Source organism: Typopeltis vanoorti, chromosome 13 (genome assembly GCF_054136105.1).
Source record: "Typopeltis vanoorti isolate ZY-2024b chromosome 13, IOZ_Tvanoo_1.0, whole genome shotgun sequence".
NCBI classification, from domain to species: Eukaryota; Metazoa; Arthropoda; class Arachnida; order Uropygi; family Thelyphonidae; genus Typopeltis; species Typopeltis vanoorti.
Window position 1 is genome coordinate 49,719,040 of NC_143561.1, and position 20,277 is coordinate 49,739,316.

Consider the following 20,277-nt stretch of genomic DNA (forward strand, 5'->3'; position numbering starts at 1 on the left):
ACTGTCTGTCCATGGCTCCTTTCCTATGTCACTCTTGCAAATCTGATAATATCATCAATCCACCATGATTTAGGTCAACGTCATGGTCATTTTTCCTCTTGCAGAATCTAATCTAGTACTTCTTTTGTCAATCATTGGTCTTGTCTTTGAGTAATATGCCCAACCCATTGCCACTTCAGATGTTTCACTCTTCCTATGATGTCAGATACTTTGGTTTAATTTCTTATCCACAAATTCTTTTTCTGATTCAGTCTAGTGATATTATGCATACTTCTTTCCATACTAAATTGTGTTGTTCTTAATTTTTGAATTTCTTTTGCATTCAGTTTCACAGCCAGTCAATATAGGAATACATTGTTTAAAAATTTTTCTCTTCCAGTATAATGGTAATTGGCTGTTGTGCTAAGTATATGTAATGATCTACTTGATTAATTTTATCATTATTGATTTTTATTATTTCTGGTTGGATACAGCTATTGAACATAACTTGGGTCTTCTTTAGCAATTTGCTAGCAATTTGGAGTTTATGGATATGAGTCCTGAGATGCTTAAGGGTCAAAGCTGTATAACTGAGAGGAGACCTCCACATAGCCTTTAAAAGAATGCGGAGAACTGACCAATGCTTCTGACCTAATGTCCAATCCTCACCTTCTCGTTGTGAACCCTGTTGGGTATCTACCTTGATACTGAACGAACTGGGATGGACTGGCAATTTGGGATTTAGCCGACCAAACTGTATTCTTATTTGCTTAAACCAAAATACAAAACAATGGTACAACATGACAAAATTTCATGCTGGCTAGGGCGTCGCTCAGTTAAACAAGGCCCCCGTTGTTTTCGCCAGGGAACCAGGGAAAACAGCAAAAGATCAGCTACTGGAACAAATCTGAAAACACACCCCAACTCAACATCACCAGAGTTAAAGATCAGTACTATCAATATAAGAAGCCTGAATAGCAAAGAAATGGAGCTAGCTGAGGAATTAGATAAGCACCAGATCGACATAATAGGGGTGACTGAAACAAAAAAGATAAAAACTGGTGGGATCTTTCTGAGCAATAAATACAAAATGTTATATTCAGGCAATGACAATCGAGGAAAAGAATTAGCAGCCATAGTATTCAACACTAAATACGAGGCTAATCTTCTTGAATGGCAGGCAGTCTCAAGTAGAGTAATGCGGCAAATATCAGAATGGGGAACTGGACAATGAGACTTATTTGTGCCTATGGTCCCAAAGAAGGTTCTACTAAGGTAGAAGTGGAGGAACTTTTTGAGGCTTTAGAGAAAGCAACTGACACAATGAAAAAGGAAAAGTTGGTCCTTGTTGGGGATCTAAATAGCAGAGTAGGAAATGATTGTCAGACATACAAAAATATTTTGGGAAAATTTTGTAATAATAATGGCAAATGCCCGTTGGATTTCTGCTCAGGACATGGACTGGTTATTACTAACACCATGTTCCAACATAAAAATGTGCACAAATTCACATGGAGAGAAGAGGCAAGGAATAAGAAAAGTCTCATTGACTATGTTATTGTTGATAGTGATCACTTATAATTTCAAGTCCTGAACAGAGGACTTGAAATTGGAAGTGATCACTATTTAGACTTGAGCAGGATAAAATTGAATTTCATACTGAAAAGAATTACATGTAAAAAAGTTTTAAAGAGAATAAAAGTGAGCAGCTCAGAAGTGAAATGTAGATTAAATACACAGATTATTGAAGAAAAAATGAAAGGGTTTGAGAACAGGAATCAAACCTTGGAGATTCAGTGGCAAGCCTTGAAGAAAACCCTGATTGATTCAGCCAAAGAGGCATGTAATGAGGTTGTCTGCAAGAATAGAAAAATCAGAACTCCATGGTGGACACAGTAAGTTAAAGAGATAGTGAAGGAAAAGAAGAAAGCATATCAAAAGTTCCTGGCAAATAAGTCAGCTTGTGCTCTTAGAGAATACAGAGATAAATGTAAGAAAGCTAAACACTGTGTAAAACTAGCTAAACAAAAGTCATGGGAGGAGTTTGGCAAGAACATAGAAAATAAATATCAAGAAGGTGGCAAAATATTCTGGAGGTTGTTGAAGAAGTTTAGAAATGGAGGAAAGAGTGCTGTAAGAGGAGTTAGAGATGATAAAGGTGATATGAAAACTGGAGAATAAACATCCTTTAAATATGGAGTAATTACTTTGAAAAACTGCTAAATGAAACAAGCAGTGATGACAGCTCAGTGATAAAAAACACTGACAGGCATGCAATCTGGAATACATATCTATACTTGAAGTAGAAAAAAGCCATCAAAGGCTTGAAATGTGGAAAGGCAGTAGGAATAGATGATATTCAACCAGAAATGCTGAAGTATGGTGGTATAAAAGTCTTACAGTGCCTGCACTGCATAGTTCAGAAAGCCTGGACAGAGGGACGAATTCCTGATGATTGGAGTACAGCTCTAATAGTACCCATATATAAAAAGTGAAATAAAATTGAATGTGAGAATTACAGAGGTATTTCCCTACTGAGTGTTCCTGATTAGATATATGCAAGTATACTTGAGAAAAGGTTGAGAAGAATTGTGGAAGAAAAGCTTGGTGAAGAACAAGCTGGATTCAGGTCAAATAGAGGCTGTCAAGATCAGATCTTCACTTTATGAAAAATAGTCGAGAAATCATGGGAATATAATAAAGATCTGTATTTAAGTTTTGTCAATCTGGAAAAGGCATATGACAAGGTGCCAAGAGAGAAGCTATTCAATACGTTACAGTTATATGGTGTCAATGGGGCATTATATCAAGCAATACTTCATCTTTATTTGAGTTGTAAGTCAGCAGTTAGAATTGAAGTACAGGAAGATGGTTTAATGTTAAATCTGGTGTCAGACAAAGATGTACATTATCTCCTCTGTTATTCATTATCCATGTGGATCACATTATGAAGGTAAGTGGAATTAAACCTGATATCAAAATAGGAGATGTTAATGTCAGCTCTTTGCTTTATGCAGACGATATTATACTGCTAAATAAATCTGCTACAAGTCTGCAAGATTCCCTGACTAAATTGGATAACTGTTGTAATAGATATGGTATGAAAGGCAGCAATAAAAAGGACAATGAAAATAGGCAGAATCGTTGAAAATGTCAACTGTGTTGTGAACAGGGAACCTGTAGAACAAGTAAAACATTTCATCTACTTAGGCACGATTTTTAGTGAAGATGGTAAATCAAATAGCGAAACAGACAAGAGAATCAACAAAGCTGGTATGGTGGGAAGTCAAATGAATAAATTCATATGGAATAAGAGAGAAATTTGTCAGAACACTAAATTAGCTGTATACAAGACAGTGTACCAGTTTTAACTTATGGATCTGAGAGCTGGGTCAGAAGTAAAACATTTGACCAAAGACTAGAGACCGCAGATATGAGAGTCCTAAGAAAGATTAGAGGCATGAACAGATGGCATCAATGGCAATATTATATTAAGAACGAGGATATTAGGAAAGAACTTGACATTGTCAGCATCCAGGAATGCGTTAGCAAAGCTAATATCAGTTGGTATGGTCACGTAAACAGAATGGGCGAGGAAAGATTAGCAAAACAAGTGTTCTCTGGCAGGAAAACAACCCAAAGGAAGATCAAGATATAGGTGGATTGATACGGTACAAAGTGCCTTAGACGATAGAAATATAAGATCTGATAATGTTTTAGTTTGACAAGTAACAAACTGATTTGGAGGAAAATTGTAGATAGTTAGGAAGTTAGTAATGATGTAAATTTTTCATGTAGTACTATTATATCCTGTACACCCCTTGAGGGTACATGGCAGAAATTTGATGATGATGATGAGGATATGAGTTCTGTAATTCATGAGCAGTTGAAGTAAAGATAAATATGTTATCTGCAAAGCATAAATGGCTTAAATATCTTCCATTTATCTTCAGACCTTTTTTCTTCTCAATCAAGAAGTTTGAATATTTCTTCTAGGCATGCTGATCCTTTTGCAGTTACATGGAATCTGTTACATGCAAGGTAGCAACAATGGAGATTGTAGAAGTAGACCATGGAGATCATCTCTTCTTGCAGAATTGAGAGAGAAATGGTTGATGATTTCTGGTCATATAGTTAAGAGCATAGGTTTGCTTGATAGTGAAAAATTCTCACTGAAAAGATGTTTGAGATTAATAGGCAAACATTGGCTCTTGACAGCAGTGATATGATTATACTGTATTTGTAGAAAGAATAACGTGTTGATGGTTGATATATATAATTACCAAAAAAAGTAGCTGAAAAAAAAAAAAGAAAAAAGAGAAAGCTAAAGTTCTTCTATGCTTAAAATTTGGAAAATTGTTATTAGCAACTGTATATCATAATTTTTTATGATCTTAATAGTGTAATAGTTTGCAACCTGATGCTACTGCAATATAAGGAGATAAGATAATCATCATTTATAGCATGTAGTTGTAATTTGCTAATTTGAATTTTCATTTGTTTATTCTACACTGAAGATGATTAGTGATACACAAACCAAAATATCTGTATTTTAACAATATAATTAAAGTCTTGTTAAAATAATCTTTACTGTAGTTACATGTATTTTTTTTCAATTAAACAGGGATTTCCATGCTTCCAGCAACAAACTATAGTTTGTTGACTGTAGTTTTCTATGTATTTCAGAAGACTACAACTAGATGAGAGAACTAAATGAGCAAGAAACTAAATACAAACCCAGGATTATTAATAAACTGAATTATTAGTGAATGTGTAGTAAAAATTGAGCATGATCATTGCCTGCTAGAGGGCCAGACGAATGGTTGTGTTTTCAGAGAGCTCCCGAAAGCTAAGTACAATTTTGAGTAAAAATTAGAATATAGGTTAAAATCATAACGTAATATTGCCTAATTTTGGTAGCTTGTTGTGTCTGTGGGATTTTGGTGTGAATTACGTATTTAATTTAGTATATAACGTTACGTTTCATAGATTTGAATATGGCGCCAATGCGACGTAAGATAATGGCGTCCAAAAATACGATGCCATTGTACAAAAACTATAATGTGAGAGTTTGTCCAATGTGATATGTGTGGGATGTATGCATTCCCGAATGAGGCTGGAATTTGGATTGAAAGTGATAGTGGTGGGAGAATGCGCAGAAAGTGTAAGCAAAGTGAGGAGTTGAAGTATGTGTCAGGTAGTGAGATAGTTATGGTTGAAGAAAGCCAGAATTGGTAGAATGTGAGTGAAAATAGTGGCTTGATAGAGAATTGCGATGTACAAGATGGCAATGAGAGCAGTGATCTAAGAAAGAGTGAAAGCAACCATACTGAGAGAGAAAATGGTTTAAATGATAAAAATAATGAGGAATTATTTGTAGGAAGTGAGATCGCTAGGTTGCGCGCAGTGATACAAAATGCGCAGCGGAAATTAGAGCACCTGCAAAACTCTTTCCAGAGTGATTCGGCTAACGTAAAAAAACAGTGCAAGAATGAGAGAGTTTCTGAAATGAAGGAAAGAGTGTTGTATGGTGACTTGTTATTAAGAGGGGTGATAGATGGCAGTGTAACTAAATCGTACTTACCGGGTGCGAAATTTAAGGATGTAAGTGAGAGTATTAGAGTGCAAAAACAGAGGGCGAAAGAATTAATAATTGTGGCGGGTAAGAATGAATTGAAAGGTGATAAATTTTTTATGAGAGAGGACTGGAAAGTATTGTTAAAGGTAACGAAAGAAAAGAGTGACAGAGTTAGAATGGTTAGTCTGTTGCCGCGGTATGACAGAGAGGAGTATAGGAGGAGGGTCATAATCGCAAATGACATTATGCATAGGTTATGCAGACGGTGTGGTGTGGAATTCGTGGATGTGTGGAATGAGTTTGAAAGGTGAAAGGACTTATACAAGATGGATGGCTTGCATTTGAATGGACTTGGTGTGCAGAGACTGGAAGGAGTGTTGCTGAATGAAGTGAAAATGGATGTGCAAAACCAGGGAAACTAGAACTACCAAGGAGGGGGGGGGGAATGGATATGCAGACATCAGTGAGACAGATGAGTGTAAGAATGTATATAATGTACCCGAGCCAGCATTAAGGACAAAAAATGGGAATGGGTCATTTAGAATAACGTATCAATATAGGGGTGGGACTAAGGGATCACTGCATTTCATGTATACTAATGCCAGGAGTATTAGGAACAAGAAGGAAGAATTTTTGGCCTTGATTGACTCTTCCTGGCCACAGGTTATTGGCATTAGTGAAACATGGCTGATGGAAGAAGATATAGTTAGTGGGATAGAATGTGTAGGTTATAGTGTGTTTTAGGAGGGACAGAGAGAATAAAATGGAGGGAGGGGTATTATTGATGATAGCTGATGAACTGCAGCCAAGGAGAAATGAAGTTGTATCGCAGGATAGTGAAAGGAGCTCATTTGAGGCTATTTGGTGTGAGACTGAGACTGGCGGAATAAAATATATAGTTGGGTGCTGCTATAGGCCAGGTGAAGGAATAGATGGTGGAGATAGTATGCATAGGGAAATTGATGAAATGAGTGGAAGGAGGGTAATTATTATGGGGGATTTCAATGGTAACATTGATTGGAAGGAGGAGAGGACACATGTGAGGAAGGAAAAGGATTTTATTCAGTTATTAAGGGATAACTATCTGAGACAGCATGTAATTGAAAATACTAGGGGTGTGAGAGTGCTTGACCTGGTAATAGCATCTCAGAATTTGACTGTAATGAATATGACCATGTTGCCACCTATTGGTGAGAGTGATCATAAGGTCTTGGCCTGGGAGGTGGCTAAAGGTGTGGAATTTTCGATTAAGACAGGGTATATGTGGAATTACCGTGCTGGCAAGTATGACAAGCTTAGGAGATTGCTTGGATCAGTGCCATGGCATGTACAACTGCAAGGGATGGACGTCGATAGAGCATGGGAAATGGTCAAGGAGCATTTACAGGAGGTAATGGCTGATTGTATACCTAGGGTCCGAATAGTAAAACAAGTAGGGGTTAAATGGATGAATAACACCATTAAGCTTGAGCTGCAAAAAAAGAAACAACTGTGGAGGAATTTAAAGAAAGGGGTGACCTGCAGGCACACGAACGGTATAAAGTGCAGGCCAGAAAGGTAATGAGTGTGGTAAAAAAAGCAAAAGCGGATTATGAAAGGAAACTAGCTTTGCAAGCAAAAGAGAATCCAAAACAGTTCTTTCAATATGCTGCAAGCAAGAAAAAACTGTACACGGCAAAATGATTTTAAGGAATGACGATGGTAAGGAGGTCACTGAATCAGTCGATATAGTGAGTTACTGAGCGCGCACTTTGCAAAAGCATATCATCCAGGTGGTAACATTGAAAAAGTGAAGGAACGGGAATAGTAATGAATGAAGTGGAGGTGACTAGTCTATTACAGAACCTTAATGTGAACACATCTGTGGGATTGGATGGTATACCGGCATGGGTCTTGCGTGAAGCGGCTAAAGAATTATCAGTGCCCTTGACCATGTTGTTTAATCTGAGTCTCAGGTCTGGCTTAGTCCCGAAGGTGTGGAAAGAGGGGAAAATAGTTTCACTGCATAAAGGAGAATCCAAGACTACGGTTGCAAATTACCGACCAATCAGCATATCAGGAGTCGTTGTCAAGGTCTTAGAGAAAGTAGTCAAGAGAAAAATACAGGAATGGATTGATGAAAACGAGATACTGTACATGGGACAGCATGGCTTTGTGAAGGGTAGATCATGCTTCAGTAACTTCCTCAAGTTTTATAACAAGGTGACGGCAGAACTGAATAAGGGAAATGGGTTTACAGTGATACTGCTGGACCTGGCAAAGGCGTTTGACAGGATACCACATGGAATACTAATCCATAAACTACAACATATGGGAATGGATATAGGGTTGGTGAGATGGATAGGTGGTTGGTTGATGGAGAGATATCAAAGAGTAGTTTATTCAGGAGTAGAGTCCAAAAGACGGCCTGAGACTAGTGGTGTGCCGCAGGGTTCTGTTCTTGGACCACTGCTGTTTAATCTGTTCATTAACGATATAGGGAAGGATCTAAGTGGAACAATTCATTTGTTCGCTGATGATGCAAAGTTGGGTAGGGCAATAGTGAATGCAGAAGATGTCAAAGTCTTGCAGGATGACTTAGATAGATTGGAGTTCTGGGCTAAGGAGAATGGATGTCAATTTAATGTGACAAAATGTAAGGTTATGCATTTTGGGGTGAAAAGATTAGCAGCAGTATACCACATTGGTGGAACTGTACTCCAGGAGATTGATGAGGCCAGGGACTTGGGAGTGTTGGTGGATAAGGAGATGAAGTTTAGGGGGCACACTGCAAAAGTAGCTAAATCAGCTCATCAACTCACTTGGTTGTTGAAAAATACCTTGACGAGCAGAGACAAGCAAGTTATTGTACCTCTGTACCGAGCCTTGATAAGACCTCATCTCGATTACTGTGCCCAGATTTGGTCACCTCGGTTCCTTCTTGATGGGGAGGAGGTGGAGAGGATCCAGAGGCGAGTGACTAAGATGATAACAGGTCTATGGAATGAACCATATAAGAACAGGTTGAAGATTTGTGGGTTGCAGAAACTAGTTGATAGGTGGAGGAGGGGAGATATGATTGAGACATTCAAATTGCTAAAGGGATTCTATAGGATTAATTCAGAGGATATTTTTGAGATCAGGACTGGTGGTGGGAGAACTAGGGGACACCTATGGAAGCTGGGCAAGAGTGTGGTTAGCAGGGGTGTTAGAGCTGGGTTCTTTACTTTTAGAGTGGTAAATGAGTGGAATAAGCTGCCAGAGTCTATTGTGGGTGCTATGACGGTGAACGAGTTCAAGACAAGGTATGATAGATACTGTGAGAATGTAATCACATAGTTGTGTGGACATGATGTTTAGGGCCTCCCTCGGTGAGTCTAAGGACTCCTGGAGTCGCCCGAAATAATAATAATAATAATAATAATAATAATATTCATATTCTGTAATGAATGTTTACTTGTCCACATTATGCAAAACAAACGGGTTCTGATGTTTGAGGCCATTTATTATAGGAGTTTGTCTCTCTCTCTCTCTCTCCACACACACACACACACACACACACATATATATATATATTTAATGCTTATTTGTATATTTTTTTGAAAGTATATTATTAAATAACATTACTAATTACTAATTATATGAAGAGCCAAAGGCTTCAACTGTACATTATGAGAGAAGGTAGTGACTTTCTATCATAATGTAGAACAATAATACAGCCCCTAGGAGCTAAGTTCACATTATGGGTAAATACCAAGAATAGTGATCAGAGCTTGCTCCACCCTTACTATGAGTTGCCTCAGTTTGCACTACCAAATGGATTAGGGTTGCACTATCCAGGTATTTGCTTACGCTTGGAATCGCCGAACTTTATATAGTTTCTATATTTGGCATGAAACTCTTTGAGTTTCTTATTCAGCTAAGAAATAATATGGGATGTAATATCACTCAACTTAAGTTCATGTCGCCGAATTGAAGCCTTTGGCTCTTCATATAATTAGTAATTTATTAGGACACCTTCTTGGCAATTCTCATAGAAGGGATGTAAGTTCTGTTCGCTACAAACTTGGTATTAACTAGGTCTACCTACTTACTGATGAGACCTCAATAAAGGTCGAAATCGGTCTGGGTAGTGACCTTCTCTCATAATGTAGAACGGTAATATAGCTCCTAGGAGCTAAGTTCACATTATGGGTAAATACCAAGAATAGTAATCAGAGCTTGCTCCACCCTTACTATGAGTTGCCTCAGTTTGCACTACCAAATGGGTCAGGTGTTGCACTATCCAAGTATTTGCTTATGCTTGGAATCGCCGAACTTTATATAGTTTCTATATTTGGCATGAAACTCTTTGAGTTTCTTATTCGACTAAGAAACAATATGGGATGTAATATCCCTCAACTTAAACTATTAATTATATAATTACATTAGGATTAAAAATTTAAAACCTTTAGACAAATATACAGTTGACAGATTTGTTTTTATTCTGTAAGTAGCTATATTTTTTTATTAAAAAAAAATAGGGAGGAGGAGTGTTATTGATGATGGTAGAGGAGTTGTGCCCATTTAGGATGGAGATGCAAGAAAAGCAAATACTGACAGTGGTTTTTAAGCAGTATGGTGTGAAGTGGAGGTGGACAGGAAGAAATGTTTAGTTGGGTGTTGCTATAGAGTAATGTGCAAGGCAGTGAGAAGGAAATGTTGAGAGTTGGTCTGGCTAATAAGAAAAGGGTGATCATTATGGGTAATTTCAATTATAGTAATATAGACTGGAAAGAAGCGATGGCATCAGGAACCAAAGAGAATGAATTTCTTGAGTTTTTAAGCGATGACTACTTTATGCAGTATGTAACAGGCATAGAGTGAAGGTCTTGGATTTGATTATCTCATCAAAAGATATTATTATAAATGATGTGTAACATCTTCCTCCAGTTGATGAAAGCGACCATGAAGTGGTCACTTGGATGGTGGTCAGCCATATATCAGGACTTTTGTGAGAAAGAGTTATGTGGAATTATAAGGCAGGTATGACAAACTCATGAGGCAGAGATAGTATGAAATGAGGAATTGAATGGGAAGGAAATCATTGCTGCTTGGTCTCTAAGGAACTATCAAATAGAGGCAATAAATGAGTGCATTCCAAAGGTCAAGAGATTAAATAAGGTAGGCATAAAATGGATGACTGAAGGGATGAAGCACACAATCTTGAAGAAAAAAGCATTGTGGAGGCAGCACAAGGTGAGCAGCAATAATCGGTTACATGAAGAGTACAAAGAGCAAGCAAGGAAATTGGCTTGCTTGGTAAGGATAGCGAAAATGCAGTATGAGTAGCGGTTAGCAAATGAGACTAAAAGAATCCTAGGGAGTTCTTTTTCAATATGTGGCCAGTAGAAGAAAGAATGGTATTGGTCAGTGATAATGGAAGAATAATAAACACTGAGGAGGACATAGTAGAGTGTTAAGAGTAGTTCGTTAAAGGAGTCCATCCTTGTGATTGTAATATAATGCAGAACTTGAGAGCAGTGGGAATGGAGGAGGAACCACTGATGGTGAGCAAGAAGGAGGTATATGAGAAATTGAGTTAACTTGATGTACCAAGACCATGGAACTTGATGGTATATCACTGCATGTCTTGAGGGAATGTTCCAGTGAATTAACAACAGCTTTAACTTACCTTTCTAACATGAGTCTTATGGCTAGTTCCAAAGCAATGGAAAGATGGCAAAATTGTTCCTCTTTATAAGGAGAGTGATAAGACTAGGGCTTCGAATTATAGGTCAATGTGCTTGTTTGGAGTTGTGGTTAAGTGTTGGAGAAACTAGTGAAGACATGGATTCAGAACTGAATTGACAGCAGCAGAATTCTCTTTAATGGACACCATGGGTTTGGTAAAGGAAGATTGTGTTTCAACAATCTGCATACTTATGATAACAAGATGATGAATACATTGGACAAGAGAGATGCATACACAGTAGTATGTTTAGATTTTGCAAAGGCGTTCAATAGATTGCCACATGAAAAACTAGTAATTCAACTGGAACAGATGGGACTGGATAGCAGATTAGTGCATTGGATAATTGGAGACTGGCTGTCTGATAGGTATCAGCAAGTTTAATTGCAAAGTGTAAGGTGTTAAAATTTGGGAAGCAAAGATGGAATACAGAGTATAATACTGGTGAGGATATTTTAGAGGAGGTGGAGGATATGAAAGATCTTTGATGGTGAATAGTGACTTGAAATTTTGTAGACATTATGCTAAAATTGTGAGGACAAGATAGCAAATTATGGGAATGATGCAAAGAACACTATCATGTAGAAGTAAGGATGTTTTGATTCCACTGTACAAGGCTTTGATCAGGCCCACATATGGATCACTGTGCACAGATTTGGTTGCCAGGTTTTCAAAAGAATGATGAGATGTTGGAGAGGGTTCAGAGATGATTGACTAAGTTAGTTTCTGGTCTCTGGAATATGAGAACAGATTGAGAGAATGTAAATTATTGAGCCTAGTGGATAGAAGGAAGAGGGCAGACATCATAGAGATGTATAAGTTGGTAAGGGGTAATTACTGGATTAACGTGGATGAAGTTGACAGTGAATGCATTTAAGTCGAGGTATGATGAGCTGTACATGTGAGAGTGGGATATCCCACAATGAATCTCTTGACTCCATGGAGATCTGTTGTTGTTGATGATAATAATAATATTGATACATATATCTTGAACAGAAGTCCAGCTGTTCACTAAAGAATACAGCATAATAATCCTACTTATTATAACAAATTACTGGAAAAAAAAAAAAAAGCCCATGTAATACTTGTCATCATCATCAAATTCTTAATATGTACCCTCAGGGGATGTATAAAATAATTATGATAGTACTACATGAAGAAATTACACTATTACTAACTTCCCATCAAAAATTTTCCTCCAAATTAATCTGTTATCTATAAAAACTCCAACATTATCCAATCTTATATTTCTCTCTGTAAGGCATTTTTTACTGTATCAATCCATCAATATCTTGTCTTCCACTGGGTTTTTTCCTTCCATCTTGGCAATGAACACTTGTTTTGTTAACTTTCTTCTCCCATTCTTTAAGTGACCATACCACCTGAGAATAGCTCTGCTAACATATTCTTGAATGCTAACAATGTCAAATTCTTTCTTAATATCCTCATTTTTAATATGATACTGCTATTGATGCCATCTGTCGACTCCAATAATCTTTCTCAGAACTCTCACATCAGAGATCTCCAGGCTTTGTTCAAGTGTTTTATTTCTAACCCAGCCCTGAGATCTGTAAGTTAAAATTGTTTGAACACCATCTTGTCTAAATTAGCTGTATGCTAATTTAGTGTTTTGACTAATTTCTTTCTTATTCCATATAAATTTATTCAGCTGATTTCCTACCATACCAGCTTTACTAATTCTGTTGTCTATTTCCATATTTAATTTGCCATCTTCATTAAAATTTGTGCCTCAACAGCTGAAATGTTTTATTTGTTCTATAGGTTCACCATTCAGGATATAGTTGAGGGTTTTCAATGTTTCTGCCTATTTTCATCATCTTTGTCTTTTTTAATGCTAATTTTCATATCAAATTTATTACAACAGTTATTCAATTTAGTCAGAGAAGCTTGCACACTCATGCTGGATTTATTCAGAACTATAGCATCATATGCATAAAGAAAAGAGTTCAGATTAACTTTACCAATTTTGATATCAAATTTAATACCAGTTTTCTCCATAATGTAATGTGATCCTCCATAGAGATAACAAATAACAGTGGAGATAATGTATACAAGTTGCACACCTAATTTAACATCAACCTACTTCCTGTACTTCCTTCAATTCTAACTGCTGACTTACAGCTTAAATAGAGATTATGTATAGCTCGATATAATGTCCCATTTACGCCATATAACTGTAGCATTTTGAAGAGCTTTCCTCTTGTCATCTTGTCATATGCTTTTTCCAGATCAGCTGATCTGGAAAAAGCATATAACAGGAACACTCAGTAGGGAAAACCCTCTGTAATTCTCACAATCAGTTTTATTTCCCCTTTTTTATAGATGGTACTATGAGAACTCTGCTCCAATCATTCAGAATTCGACCCGCTAACCAGGCCTTCTGAATTATGCAATGCAGCCACTGTGAAACTTTTATACCACCATATTTGAGAATTTCTGGATGAATTTCATCTACTCCAGTTACCTTTCCACATTTCAGGTTTTTGATGACTTTTTCTAATTCAAGTATGGATATGTATTGACTGCATTCCTGTTGGGAGTTTTCTACCACTGTGCTGACACTGCTGGTTCATTTAGCAGTCTTTCAAAGTAATTATTCATGTCACCTTTATCATGTAATGCTAAAGAAATATAGCAACTATTCACTATAACTATTCCTATAATTTCTACAAATTTGCTAATGAGAGATGATTGTACTTATCTTTGTTAAACATGTACTTGTTATTAGTCATAGTTTTTCCCCTCCTTCTCTCTCTCTCTCCAAAATTTCTAGTCTGGAATTCAGCAATCTCCAACAAAACTAGCCATCTACTTTCAGGCAGTTGTCTTTTTTAAATATCTAAAATATTTAAACTTGAAATATTCCTCTATTTTTTTACACTACTGGTATATTCAGTAAGACACAGGCATAAATAAGCTGTATTATCCAATTTTCAGAATTGAAAATTGGATAATTTTTCACATCGCTATGCTTGAAATTCTCTTTCTCTCTTTTGTTCATTTATCTGCAGGTTTAGTGTTAAATGTTTTAGCAACCCCTTCCTTTTCCTGATCTTTATTACTTGAACAATTCACCTTCATATTTAAAGTGAAGTAGAATAAAATGAAAAAAGTAGCATATACAGAATTTTTTGAAATGAAAGAGGAAATAGATGATACAAACAAGAGAGAGAGAGACATCCTGGTAATTCTAAAATATTTTAATGCAAAAGTTGGACCATTTTTAGATTCTTATGCAGATGTTATGATAAAATTTGAAATAGGAGAAATAAATATTTGAGAGGAGAAATGCTATAAAGTTCTGCACATTAAATGGCCTATTTATCAGAGAAAGCCATAAATACACCTGGATTTCACCCAGTGGAGAAATCAAGAACTGCATATACTATATATTAATTAATAAAAGAAAAGCTCAATTGAAAATGTAAAAACCACACACACACACACACGCACACACATATATATATATATATATATATGACGATCTGTAATATTAACTCAGAATTGGGATATGTTCATATATACTGACTTAGAACCGAGAACTAGAAATAACAATTAAATTTATTCAAAACGCAACATGTTTCATCAGATTGTCCGACTTCTTCAGGCATGGGAACATAGAAAGCAAATAAAAAACACTATAAGAAACATCGTATCACTATAAAAACGACTATTATAAAATTCAGTTAGCTTTGAACTGCAGTTACAGTCTGTGTCGAAGTTCTATTGTTGGGCATCTATGTGTGTCTGATTTCACAAGTGTGCCAATATTGGATAGCAGAGCTGAAAGAGTCCGGTAGATTATAACTAAGGTTATTATTTATATTTAAATAATATAAAGAAAATTGTTATGGACCCTCATCACATAAATAATAACCTTAGTTATAATCTACTGGACTCTTTAAGCTCTGCTATCTGATATTGGCGCACTCGTGAAATCAGACACATGCAGATGCCCAACAATAGAACTTCGACATGGACTGTAGCTACAGTTCAAGCTAACTGAATTTTATAATAGTCGTTTTTATAGTGATACGATGTTTCTTATAGTGTTTTTTATTTGCTTTCTATGTTCCCACACCTGAAGAAGTTGGACAATCTGATGAAACATGCTGCGTTTTGAATAAATTTAATTGTTATTTCTAGTTCTCAGTTCTAAGTCAGTATATATATATATATATATATATATATATATATATATATATATATATATATATATATATATATATATATATATATACATGGAGACAGACCATGAACTCCTTACAGTCAAAATAAACATCATATTTGTCAAGAAGAAAACAGCCTGGACACTTAAAAAATCAGGATAAGCATCACTATGGAAATTTAATTATGGAAAGCTTGGAGCAATAAGCGAAGACACAGGAAATTGTTGGAATCAAGATAAAAAAATTACTGGACACAGCAGCAAGGATCTTTAGTTACTGCAAAAAGAGTAACAATGAATGGATGACAGAAGATATTTTGGAATTACAGAGAAGAAGAAACAGATGAAAAATGAGTTATTAGTATAAAAACACCCCTGAAAACAGAATCTCTTATAATTTACTACAGAATAATCAAGTAATCAAGAAACAAGTAGAAAATGTAGAGAAAGAAAGACCCAATGGCTGAATGAAAAAATAAACAAATGCAAAGATGCATTTGAAAAAATGACACCGAAACTTTGTGCAAAACAGTCAACTATATTGCAAAGAGCTACTCCTCTTACCCTATCACTATGCTTAATGGAGACAGGATGGCAGGAAACCTGACAGAAATAGAAACAATCTGGACAAAACATTCTTTTGAAATTACTCAAAAAAGAAAAATATCTCCCATCAGGCCCATTATACCATGCAAATAGGATCAAACAGAATCCAAACCAAAAAAAATTTTTTTTTCTCATCCGTCAGATCATGGGTTAAATCCTCTATGAAGAAATGTTTGCCATCTGGTTCTATCTCTGGTAATTTCTGAAGCACAATAATATTGTGACCTTTCCTTCAAGACTAACCAAGTTCTTTTGATCTGCCTCTTCAATGTCTTCCTCTAGTGATTCCATTCAAGGACATGTTTGGTAATCTCTGAGACAATATTCTCTGGAGGTGTGCAAATCATCTTAATTGTTGTTTAAGAATTATATCTGTAATGTCTTCTCTATAATTTAATTCATGTTTGACTTGTTCATCTGTTTTGTATTCTGACCAGTGAACCTCATTTCTTTTTCTTAAGCATTTCATTTCAAATACTCTGATTTTCTGTATTTCTTTCTGGTTGAGTCTTATACATTGCAATAGGTATAATAATGGTATTATATTTTAGCTTGATTTTTTTTTTTTTTTGAAATGCTGTTATTTTTCCATAGCTTGTTTAATTTATTCATATTAGACCATCCTATGTTAAGTCTATTTTACCGTTTCTGTGTTGTTGAGATTATGAAAAGAGTCTGCCAAGATACATTATCTGCTTTACCTGTTCAAGTATATGATTTTCTAAGTTAATTGAAAATTTTTCTTCATCTACCCCTATTTTCATTGTTTCTGTTTTGCTTAGATCGATTTTCATTCCAAAAGTTTGTCATTTAAACATTCTTTTAATTAAAAAAAAAAAACATTTTTCATTTAAAAATTTTACTGTCTTTTCCAATTGTGCTCTAGATTCTGCAAGAATAATATCACCTGCATATTTAATGTGGTTGATATTCGTGTCATTTATTTGTATGCCTGGTTCATCAGCTATGGTTTTGCCTATTTCTTCATGATAGATAGTAAATAAGTTTGGTGAGAGCAGGCAACCCTGCATGACACCTTTTCCACATGTCTCTTTTTATTTCAAAAACTCTACAGATAATTTATTGCTCTGATAATTTCATATAGAAGTTATCATGGCAATAAAATCAATGAAGTAAGTAAAAGTACCTGGAGTGGATGGTATCCCAAAGAACTGGGGAGGTAGGAGGAGAAGGGACTACACAGTACAACCTAATATTAGAAAAAGAGGAAATTCCTGATGACTCAGTAAATCATAATACATAAAAAAAGGAGATAAAAAAAAAAAGCCTTTTTTGCTTTTCTTAAGTCAAATCTGTATAATAGTGTTTCAATTATACAGTTTCAGTAGATAGAAACTATAATAGAAACAATGCATAAAAAGAGAATGAAACTATATTTAATCAGCATAATCAGAAACTACTATAAAAACACAGACAATAGTAAAATTCAGGAATACTGAAAAGTAAAATCTCATCCCAGAAGGGAGCGTGCAGGGTTGCTCACTCTCTCTCTCTCTCTCTCTGTACTTGTTCAACCTTTTCCTTGGTGGTTGGAGAATCGCCTGAGAGTAACTGCCAATAAAAGAAACATCAACCACTTAAAATATGCAAATGATACTGTCCTGATAGCCAATAATTAAACGAACCTAAATTCAATGATTTCTAATCTAAATCTAACCAGCAACAAATACAAATTACAGATAAATCTCAATAAGACAAAAATTATGGTAACAACCAGAGTGAAAAAATATGTTAATGTTACAATAAATAATAAACAAACAGAACAAGTGGACAGTTTCAATTATCTTGGATCATTAATCACTAAGATCTAAGTTACATGAAAACTATCAAGTACAGAATAAGTATATGAATGTCAGTAATTAACAAAATATGGAGAATAAAATATACAGAAACAAAAAAAAATTAGCCATAGCCTAAAGACTAAATGCTTGAATTCAATAATTCTTCCAGTAGTACTATATGGAGCAGACAGATGGATCGCTAACAAACAAGAAGAAAACAGATTAAACAGTTTTGAATCAAAGTGATTACAAAAAATCAGTATCACAAAGTGGACTGAAGAAAAGACAAATGATAAAGTAAGAGAAGAGCTTGGTTACGCTGATAGCATCCTGAACAGGCTACACAAAAGACAGCTACAGTGGCTTGGGCACACAGTTGGGATGTGCCAAAAAAAGACAGCCCTATGTTTCTTTATGGAAAAAGTGGAGACAACAGAAGCAGAGGAAGACCGAGATGAAAAGGCTGTGAAGCCATAAAGAGAATTCAGAGAGCACTCAATCCATTCTGAAAAGAAGAGAATGATGATTATTATTTAAAGAAAGATCTCACATGTTTTCAGCAGTAGCAATCAGTGAGCTAAATATATCACTGCCTCTGCAGGTATGTAGTTGTCCAGGAAGCTACTTTGCAAAGAATAATAGTCATTAGTATTTAAGGTGATAAGGTTTCCATAAGGATATTCCAGAAACTTTATTGTAAAATCTTGTACTGAGTCATTAGGAAGAGCAGAGAACAGACTCTTTCCTTTCTGGGTTAGAATTCTTCAAAGATGCTGTATTATAAAATTCATAATCTGATTTACAAGACAAAATATGTTATTTTCTCTTGGTTCACACCTTTTTTTTTGCCATTTATCTTGTGGTAATTTTTCTTCTAATATGGTAAATCATATTACAAGATAAATGGCAAAAAAAAGGTGTGAACCAAGAGAAAATAACATATTTTGTCTTGTAAATAAGATTATGAATTTTATAAACAATGCATAGTGAAATTTTATCTTTCTGAACTAAATAATAGTTCTGCATTTAAAATTATTTATATCATAAAGAATGACAACTCAGACTAAAGGATGCTATTTATATTTAAAAAATTCATTTCACATTATCTATCTATAATATTGAATTATTCATTTTCCTTATCTAAATATTAAACACACACACACACACACAGTGCACAAATTCACCTGAAAATCCCAGTTCCTGTTCCGATATCTAAAACAGTGTTGAAGCCATTCTGTATTGCCTGCTCTATGGATTTCTGATAGGACATGTTTCTTTCTTTATCATTCAACATAGTAAAGTGCCATCTTTCAACAAGAGAGGTTTTTAGGTTTTCCAAACTGACTTTTGCAACAGTAAAATCAGGATTTAAAAAAAGGACTTGAGAGAAGTAATCAACTGCCTTTTCAACATATCCAAACCTACAAAAAAATAGAACAGCAAGAATAAATTGTATGTACAACAATGCAACACAAACAAATAAAGTAACCACTTTATTAGTAACACCTGCCTAACACATAGCACTTCTTTAATCTTTAATTTAAAAAACAACTGTAAATTGTTACATTATTTCTGCTAAAGAAAAAAAAAATAATAAAAGCATTTTCTGGAAGATGCAGAAGAGAACAGGAATGGATCAGCACATTCAACTGCATGTATTAAATCATTTCAAAAATGAAAAATGGATTAGAGTCAAATAATTCAGCAAGCCAATGAAACAAGAGTAGCCATTTTATGTTTCTGGACCAACTTTAGGAGCATGGTGTAATTCAATGGTATGCTTTATTACAGCTGATGTTGGATGACCAACATGTCTTATATGAAGTTTGCAGTCAAGCAGTGTCAACTGATTTTAAAAAGCTTCCCATGCACCGTCGATACCCCCCCCCATCCAGCAACCAACACCACCGTACTGAATTCATATTCCTCTGTGTGTCACAACCCCCCCCCTCTGCCCTGCAGTTCAGTATGCAATCCAAACAATACAGACAAATCGACCTTCAGAACATGCAATTTACAGACAAAAAATACTGTTGTTGGTGATGATGGGTGATAGATGATGTTGATGATAGTAGTGTCATAGTTGGAGAATTAAATAGTACTTAAATTTAAATATTTAAATTAAATTAAATAGGAGAATTAAATAGTGGAGAGGATGAGATATATTTAGCAAAATAGAGTACTGTGCCCTCAGATGAGTCCTTTGACTAGGTGTCACATAATAATAATAATAATAATAATTAATGGAACTAGGCAAGTTCTGAAAACCCACATGCAGTAGGTTTACAAATTTATGCTACTTTCTCCATCAAGATCACGGATTTATTTTAAAATAAGTGATTCATTTTTTCCAATTTTTTTATCAGCTGCTTAACAGCAATTTTCTGTGATGACGAAAGTGATGCATGGTGGG

At 35.3% G+C, this 20,277-nt stretch overlaps 1 protein-coding gene across 1 annotated transcript in view; it reads right to left on the minus strand.

The window, feature by feature from the left end:
* LOC150100137 (protein arginine N-methyltransferase 9-like) overlaps positions 1–20,277 on the minus strand; it is a 140,915-nt gene that overhangs the window by 78,788 nt on the left and 41,850 nt on the right. Inside the window, exon 5 of the mRNA XM_090402507.1 lies at positions 19,049–19,285. Within this exon, the coding sequence (XP_090258633.1) occupies positions 19,049–19,285 (237 nt within the window). The remainder of the gene's footprint in view (positions 1–19,048; positions 19,286–20,277) is intronic.